The sequence below is a fragment of the Parasteatoda tepidariorum genome, chromosome 11 (assembly GCF_982258835.1).
Source record: "Parasteatoda tepidariorum strain Cologne lab strain chromosome 11, Ptep-v5.0, whole genome shotgun sequence".
Classification (NCBI taxonomy): Eukaryota; Metazoa; Arthropoda; class Arachnida; order Araneae; family Theridiidae; genus Parasteatoda; species Parasteatoda tepidariorum.
In genome coordinates, this window is record NC_141765.1 from 18,193,314 (window position 1) to 18,203,156 (window position 9,843).

General features: G+C 29.6%; 1 protein-coding gene across 3 annotated transcripts in view; it reads left to right on the plus strand.

Moving 5' to 3' along the window:
• The window catches only part of LOC107451037 (NADPH oxidase 4), a 43,369-nt gene extending 35,957 nt beyond the window's left edge, over positions 1 to 7,412 (plus strand). For all 3 annotated transcript variants that reach the window (XM_016067006.5, XM_016067007.5, XM_087155330.1), the window contains exons 16-18: positions 3,487 to 3,561; positions 4,581 to 4,681; positions 7,247 to 7,412. In XM_016067006.5, coding sequence (XP_015922492.1) covers positions 3,487 to 3,561; positions 4,581 to 4,681; positions 7,247 to 7,364 — 294 coding nt within the window. In that variant the 3' untranslated portion in view covers positions 7,365 to 7,412. The remainder of the gene's footprint in view (positions 1 to 3,486; positions 3,562 to 4,580; positions 4,682 to 7,246) is intronic.
• The last annotated feature ends 2,431 nt before the right edge of the window (positions 7,413 to 9,843 follow it).

A 9,843-nucleotide genomic window follows, 5' to 3' on the forward strand; every position in this document is an offset into this window, starting at 1 on the left:
GCTAGAAATTCTAGAGAGTGTTTTACAGCTAAAATGACCCATTTTATCATATTTCTCATGCTTAGTTACATGAGTCTATAGTTCAATTTGAATAGAATCATGACTCAATTTAATATTTTATTAAGTTTTCAGCAAATCTGGTCACTGTAATTTATCAATAATATGGTTCAGTGTTGTATTGATTTTTTCTGAGAGTATACGTTTTTTGCCTTTGATTCGAACCTTGGTCGCTTGTCCAGAAAAAAGCATTACATCCACTGAACCATATAAATCATCATCATACATAATTGACATAATGGATCCATTATGTACATCATAATGTACGTCATCCATTCATGTACGTCATCCATTATGTACATCCCGTACATAATGGATGACGGATTAATTGCGGTTACAAAAATCAGAGTCATTTGGGCCAACAAGATTATTTCGCCAACAAAATTATTGTTGGCACTGTAATATTTTAGCAAAATCTTTTTCATTTCAAATATTCTCTTACAGTGGATCCCTGTAACATGAGTTACACTTGGATATGCGTTAGAAAGTTCCATGAGAGCCCAAATCAATTTACATTTTAAATTCACTAGGTTCATCGTTTCTTTTTTATTTGCTTTTTCAAACATTTTCTTACTTAAAAAACTTAGCAAAGTTTTAAAAAAATCAACTTAAAATTTATTAAGAAAATAAGAAAAAATCACCAAGATTTAATAACTAAATTTTTTAAGAAATAACGAATTTGAAAAAAAAATCTATTTTCTCGATCCGTAAAAGGAACGAAAATTTAGTGTTAATTGAACATGCTCTGGTCTAAAATGAAAGGAAAAAGCTTGCTTATCCCTTGTAACTTGCATGATAGTAATGAAAAATAGAAATAACCATTCTTAAGCCTTAACCATACATTTTCCTGATTTTTCTAAATTGCGCTTTTTTATATACTTAGAGAATTAAGAATTCAAATCCACACATTAGGAAAAAAGTATGTTTATTCAGAGAAAGTTTACTTTTATGTTATAGGTTTCAGGGTGATTCTACAGCGTAAGGACAATTAGAAATAATAATTTTGCTCAAATTTTTCCATGAATATGGATAAAATTATTTTTATGTATTCTCATGTGGTGATAAAATATTTCTGATATCGATATATATTTGAAAGAAAAAAGATTTTTGAAGAAAAATTATTAATTTCTTGCGTCACATGAGGGATATAACCATGGAATCATTATTTAACTTTATCAGTGGTCAGATTAATATTAATTAGTATATATTAATGGATCACCACAAATCCAAAGGAAAAGAAATATCATTAAAAAAAACTTTGGGTAAGTCGAAATGTGAGACAGCGTAATAGAGAGGCAAAAATTTATGAAATCGAAAAGTCTGGATGTGATCGATTCCAGATATATATATATATATATATATATATATATATATATATATATATATATATATATATATATATATATATATATATATATATATATATATATATATATATATATATATATATATATATATATATATATATATATATATATATATATATATATATATATATATATATATATATAAATATATATATATATATAGATAGATAGATAGATAGATAGATAGATAGATAGATTTTTTTAAGCAATATAAACGCATTATAAAGAGTAATTTTTATCTTAGGAAAATAATTCTTTATTTTGAAATATTGCATTTACTATCGTAATTGAATGCGTCCTGAAGAGAACCTTTACGTTTTCCCATTAAAAAAAAAATTCCAATTTATTTTATAATTCTTCTTATATATATATGGGCGAATCTCAGGAATCATTAGCCTATATATCTTCAAACTTTTCTTATAAATATATAGCATAATAAGCGAAAAATAATTCTAATAAAATTACAGGAATAACTATGCATTACTAACTTTAAGATACGTACAGTTTTGATCACGAGTAATTTGCTTTTGGCTTTCATTTCTTACTTCAATCCTACATTTGACAACATTTCATGAGTGTCGGTTAGAGTGTTTAACATACTTTTTTATTTTTTTTTTCAGTATGTTTTCTGCTTAAAAAAACTGAAAATCACTAAAAACATAATTTAGTAGCTCAGCTGTACTAGCATATTTTCTTGAATGATATTTTTCGTGAATATTGACGTTTTCAAACACTTAAAGTTTGTCGCCAAATTTTGGCACGTCAAACCGTAACCAGCGAAAATTGGAAAAAAAAGGTATACAATCGAATTCTGCGAGTTTTATGTTAGTGATATTCCAAAAGCTTATTCAAAGTAGAGCAAACTTGTATCATTATTATAGAGAAATATTTTTATTTGCAGTAATTATAAATTAATCGAATTTATCACAAACTGTCATTCGGTGAGGTAACAGTAACGATGTCAAGACCGTAACCAGACGCAGATCTAAAAAGTAAATGTTAAAATCAATCAAAATTTTGATCACACGTTTGACATTGCCTACTTTATATTCTGTGTTGTGTGCATCGCATTGCGTTGAATCTGAGTAAATTTTTCAAACTATTCCCTAGGTTGTCCAGACCGTAACCCTGTCAAACCGTAACCTCAGGATTTATTAATTGAATTTAACATATCAGAAATTAGTTTTTTCCCGATGTTTTACTAATTGAAGATATTTTTTGACTGAAAATAATTAAAGTAAGCCTTTTTACACATTTTATAACAATTTAACTTAATATTAAAATTTTTCAATTCATTTATGATACTAATAATTTTTGATGGAAAATAAAGAGTAAATATGGAAAATTCAAAATTTTTAATTTTTTGTTTATACTTAAAAGGGCATCAAAATTTTCGATGTTCACGATTATTTTCTGATATTTTATACATTTTCAAACAATTTTGGAGGTGTAAAAATAGTGTGCCTATTATTCTTTATTATTTTTTTTATTTATCAAAAGTTAAAGGTTCTAAAGATCTCTCTCTCTCTCTCTCTCTCTATATATATATGTATATATATATATATATATATATATATATATATATATATATATATATATATATATATATATATATATATATATATATATATATATATATATATATATATATATATATATATATATATATATATATATATATATATATTGCACTGGAATTAAGATTCTTCAAGATGTGTGAACACCTCGTTCACTTGTATAAAAAGAGAAAATGTCTTAGTTTACTTAACTCAAAGAAGGCTCATTCAAAACGACTTAAGAGATTTGAAATAATGGCTACTGTGAAGTACTTAGGGAAATAATGGTCAAATTTTAGTGCTGCATTAAGTGTGTGCTTATTTTGAAGAAAAAAAATTATCATACTGTTTATCTTATCCAATCCCAATCCCATGTTAAGATATACATCCCGAACTCAACTGCAAATTTTAAGTAAAAAAAAAATTAGATTTTTTTAATATGTAAGTCATCATTAATCCTATTGATTACTTATTCATAAATAGCTTCTAAACTGTTATATTTTTAGGTTAGAAATTCTAGTCCTGATAAATTTGAATTTCATTTATACTTTACTCAGCAAGGCTCGTGGGACATTATTAAAGTAAGTATTCGTTATTCTAATAATATTATTGTTAATAGTAGTTTGTAATTTGCATTATAATATTATTCATAGACTCATATGTAATAGAGTATCTAAGAGCTTGCATTCAAGACGATCCAAATGGATCTTAAGTATGGGAGATCCTAAAAACTTTGAGATATAATCCTTTGTAACATATTATAAGCAGGGTTGCAAAATAAAAAATAATAAAAAATCATCAGGCTGAAATGTTATCTAAGAAACCCAAATGCAATTCCATGAACAGCATTTTGGAGAAAAAAATTTTAGTTAATTATATTATATTGTCATTTTCTGGATCATCTTCAGCATTAGCCTCCTTTTTCTATTTCAAATGCATATTATTTCAATTTTATAAAAGAATAAATTTTTCAGTATCCCTTTTACACTGTAAAAAATTCCGGACCAAAAAGTACCGGCATACAGGTACTTTTTACCGTAATATCCATTTTTACCGGAACATGTCACGGAACAAAAAATTGACCATACCGTAATTTTTACAGTAATAATCACCGTAAAATCACTGAATCACTCGAATTAAATAAATATTAATGTAAAAATTACAGTATAACATTTCACGGGAAAAATGGCTTTTACGGATGATGCACCCACAACGCCGGTACTTTATACCGTAATTTGATTAGGAATTTTTTGCAATGCACCGTTATCATATTTTATTTATTTTTACTTTCTATCTAGAAAGCATTTACTAGGTTTTGGTCTTGATTCCAATTTAAATAGATTTAGAATTTTAATTTATCAATGTCTCACCCTTATTAAATGTTTTAAAGAATAAAAAGTAAGGGGACCTCCTTTTAATTACATGCATGAAGTCAAGGAATTTTGAGGATTTTTATTTCACTTTTGCTATGTCTTTGCCTTTGGGAATCCTTTCTGGTCTTTCTATGATATATCTTTTGAAGAATTTTAAACATATACGTACGCAAAGTTCTTTGTATTAATGGTTATATTTAAATAATCAAATTTTAATTCTTTTATAGGATGCTTTAGGAGAATCATATCCATTTCTGAAGCCACGAATCAAGCTAGGAAAACCTTGTTGGAACTTTTTATTCGAACAGTGGGCCATTATTTATAAAAAGTAAATTTCCTTTTCATTTTTTTTTAATTTATTAAGAAACTTCTTATGACCAGGATCTAGCATTTGTATTCTATACATTATTTTGTTTTGAGAAGGAACAAACACAGAAAAAATTTCAAAAAATGTATGAAAATCTTATGACAGTTTTCGATAGTTCATCTTTTTAAGAATATTGTTCCGAAATATTAAGTTGATTTTAGTAAAAATTTAAAAGTTAAAGCTTAATATATCGAGCGCGGCACGCAACACAAGACGCGCTATGACATGTATGAGCCAGTAAACTTGAGTGTTCAGTTGATGAAATGGATTTTCTCACTCCTATCAAAACATTTTTGTGAGCCGTGATGGCTCAGGGGATAGAGCACTCGCCTCCCATTGAGGTGATCCGAGTTCGAGTCTCAATGGTGGCTGGTCATTACAAATTCCCCATCCGGCTCGCACCGACCACAGTGCTGACGTAAAATATCCTCAGTGGTTGACGGATTATGGATAAGCGTCCCCTTGCCGTCAAGCTAGCCATGGGAGGTTTTAGTGGTTTTCCTCTACATGAAACGCAAATGCGGGTCAATCCAATTAAAAAGGCCTTCAAGAAGGTGAATTTTTCCCAATACTTGATCCCGGAGTTCTCTTGTCTTCTGGATAAAATTCAAAATCACAAGGCTGTGGATAGTTGAACATTGGTAGTAGTAAACTCGAAAATTGGGTCGGTTGTTCAACGATGGTTACAAACAAAAATAAATAAAAAACATTTCAGTAAAATGCTATCATTTTAACTATTTTGTTGAAATAATTTGAATAAATTATGTACAAAAAGAATTAATAGTACTTTCAATATAAATAGTTGAAATTGCAACTGATTGAGCTGTAATATTTTTTGATGAAGGTTACAAATAGTTATTGACAGTTTTGGAGCAATTAAAAATAAATTCAGGTGCAGCAGCCAAAGAAGATGCTTAAAATGAAAAAAACCGCAGAATTTCAACTGCTATTCTAAAAACATAAGAGGCGTCATATGAGGGTAGATCAACAAGAAAAACGTCGAGAATAGCACTTGAGGTTGCTGAAAATGACGGAGAAGAAGCATCTTATAGACTCTGTATTGATACACTATAGTTAATCGCAAAATTTTATATATTTATATGAATAATCGATCACAAAACTCTACAAGCAGTTTACTACTCGAAACTATGTTTCTCTAACTTGCTGCAACTCCAACTAGTACAGTTTAAACCGATTTACTTCAAATTTTGACGCAATGTTCATAATAAATATAGATTTTGTTACGAGCAAATATGTTTTTAATTGGGTTGACTGGTTTTGAGTAATCCACGAAAATGTAACTTATTCTATGTCATTTTGTAATAATTTTTTTTTCAAAACTCCGCTATTTTTGACTGAAAAGAAAATTTCTTTTAAATCCTACTTGTAACAAAAACTACATTCATGTAGGTTAAAAAAATTAAAGCATTGAAAAAATTATTTTTTTCTACTTACGTGTATAGCAAGCTATGAATAAACTAAAGCAAAAAGCAACGTAAATAAATTGCAAATGAAAATACATAAATGATTGGATTTTGACACAATATTCACAAACGAAATGTTTGAAGTTATGGATAATTCAAAAAATAAGTTATAAACATTGATGTAAGTGCTTTTTTTTTTAAAAAAAAAAAAATTTATTTTTAACTTGATAAATTGAAGATTAAAATATGCACAGTGGGATTTAAAAAAATTCATTAAGTGTATCATGACCATTGCAAAACTTATTAAAAATATCCTTCTTTTTTACACTTTTGCTTTGTGTTGCTCTTTTAAAAGCAAGGTTTAATGTATTGTAAATTCAGTTGATTTGTTTGTGTACTATTTAATATATAAATTTTTTATGCAACAAAATGGTTGTACGCAAATAATGGTTATTAATATTTCGGAGCGTAAATATTATGGAAAAAAATTGAAGAAAATGTTTTTTTTCTGGCTGCAGGAGAATTTTTTTTAACCTGTATTAGATACTTTCGTATCTCTGATTTCAAATCTGCAATAGGCTTCTCTCGGCAAGCTGCAGTTTTTTTTTTAAATGACATTTTTACTGACATTTTTTGTCGAAAAGTACAGATTTCAAAACGTTATATAAAGCAGGGGGTCGCATAAATGTTGCAACAAACTTCTAGAGAAGTTAGGACACATAATTAGGATGGATTAAAATTCCATCGTAACCAATGCCCGTAAATATCATCCTATGCAGCTAGAGGCGCTTCCCTATTATATTATGGATGCCTATGCGAACTAGGATCCTATATTATGGATGCCTATGTTTCTTCGTGTGTTTCTGAGCAAGTCATAATATGGAAGCATTTCAGCGAAAAATAGACTAAAAATATTATTTTTTTAGAAAATCTGTAGTCTTAGAAGCACGTCTAAATTGAAATCCTAACACCCGAATTATGCAAGATCAAGTATATTTATATAAATGCGGCAAAACATTTGTTCTCTAGTGCTATTGAAAAATATATTCTAAAACTTATGTAATTTTTCTCATTCTCATGTATAATACTTTTTATATTTCAGGGCTGATATTGGCTTGTTTTGCTGTGGACCGGAAAATTTAGGAAAAAATATTCAATATTTCAGCCAGAAATGGAGCAATAAAGGTTGCCACTTCGCATTTCATAATGAAACATTTTAGTAATTTTTTTTTTGATATGAGACGTAATAAAATGTTTTTTGCTTTAAATAATGGATGTTTATAATATTTGTTTGTTACCTAGTCCAAATTCTTAGATGTGAATAGAGTGGTACTTTTTTGCGGAGAAAAATAAATGTTTTTTTTTTCTTTTTCAGCGCTCTTTGCATGGTATGACTGACATTAATTAAAAGGCTTCGGGCTGTAAAATGATAAGCCACATTTTTTTCAAAGATAACATTTTCCCATCAAACTGCTCCTTGGTGCTATTTCCAGATAAGCTTCTAAAATCTCCCCTAGATAACAGTACACGGAAACATCTTATTTCCTGCATAGAAATTGTTGTATTTCTCTTCAAAAATATTGGGTTGTTCGGAAAGTAATTTCATTTTTCGTTGGGAAAATGAAAGACAATTTTCGTATAATGAATAAATATTTTATTAAAATATATATTGGTCATTCTGATCCAACACCTTTTGCCATCTTTCTGGTAGTAGCATGATTCCACGCTCATAAAATTTTTGATCTTTGCTGGCAAAAAACTAATCCAGGTGATTTTAGACCTCGTCATTTGAAGTAAAAGTTTCACAGTCCAAAAAATTTTGCAGTGACCAGAACAAATAATAATCCGAAAGCACGCCAGATCTAGAGAATATGGTGGGTGTTGCAGTGTATCCCATTCAAGCTGTAAAAGCTTTTGGTGAATGACTAAACTTGTATGAGGTCTCGCATTATCTTGGTGGAACACTAAACCTTTTCTGTTGATTAATTCTGGCCTTTTCTGTTGAAGTGCATCATTCAGTTTGTTAAGCTGACGACAGTAGACTTCCGAATTAATTGTTGTGTTATCCGGTAAAAGCTAAAAACAATCCTTTAAAATTCCACCAAGCAGACAGCATCACCTTTTTTGATGGATATTGGCTTTCGAAATACTTTGAGCCGGTTCATCTTTTTTGCTCCATGATCTCTTGCGTTTGACATTGTTATAGACAACCCATTTTTCGTCCCCAGTAATGATATGCTTCAAAAATGGATCATTTTCGTGACGTTTGAGAAGCGAATCACAAACCTTAACCAATTTCTCTCCGTGAGAGCATGGGGAACCCACATATGTTATCTAGCTTCAAGGTTAAACCCAGGCCTTTCAAATGATCATAAACAGTTGAATTCGATAAATTTAACCTCTCACAGATCTCACGTGTTGTTAGTTATAGATTTGCATCAACTAATGCCTTTATCGTGCCTTTATCAGCTTCAACCAGCCTTCCAGAACGTGGTACATCTTCGACATCAAAATTGCCATATCGAAATTTTGCAAACCAGTTCTGGCACCGGCGTACTGTCAACTCATCTTCTCCATACATATCGGTTAATTTCTTTCTGGTATGAACAGCATTTTTTCCTTTTCTACAGTAAAAAAGTAAAATAGGACGAAAATGCTGCTTATTGCTCTCCATATTTAAAAGGGCACCAACCAAAAACTACTGCTTGGAATTAATTGAACATTTTCACCCACAAGCCTTGCTATATCAGCTCTCAAAACATATAATGATAATGCGGCTTAAGGGTGAAGTTGGGTTCGAAAAAATGCAATCAAATCCTCTGTCGAAGAAACGAAATTACTTTCCGAACAACCCGATACTTTTAAAAGGCATTTTATTGAGTAATTTGAAAAATGTGGCTCTTCATCGCATTACCCAAAGCCATTCATCTCTTTTACAGTGCTTGATGTTAAGATGGTGAAATATTGATCTCTTTGTATTATTTATAAATAGAAAATAATTTTCTGTTTGTGAAAATTTGATGACTTCTTATCAGGGAAATATTTCGATACATACCCATTTGGTGCTAAGATATATGAGACATAAGAACAACTTCACAAAAAAAAAGAGATTGTTTATTTTAGTTGTGACAAATTTTGAACATTTGGTGTCAATTTTAGATGGTCCTACAATCAAAGAATTGTGTCAAAGCACAGGCATGACAGTGGAACTGCCTAATTCTTTTTTTTTCCTGTTGAATATTTCACTTTTTTAGATTCAAAATTCTTTGTTTAGGAGCAGAACACCCCTTTTTAGTGAACTAATCATAGTACTTAATTGTTTTTAAATGAACCTTGCAAATATTGTTTAGAAAATATTTATCAATTCAGTTACAACTTACAAAGTGATCAAAAAGTAATAGCTGATGGCATTGACTTGTAAAAAAATAGCAGAAAAAAGCTTTCAATTCACTGCCCATTATTTTTTTTAAATTTATTTGCTTAAAAAAGAGGCAACTTAGACTGGTGTTTTAGATTATATATAAGAGTTTAATGCTGCGACCCAGGCTCAGAGGTCTATATGCCAGAAGACATGATCCGACGTGCGGGAGCACACCCGCAACAGCGGAAGAGTACCAATCAATACGTGGCACTAATGCACAAGGTCCCGAGCCATGCACGAGAAGAACACCACATTCAAAAAATGCGAGCACAAGACTC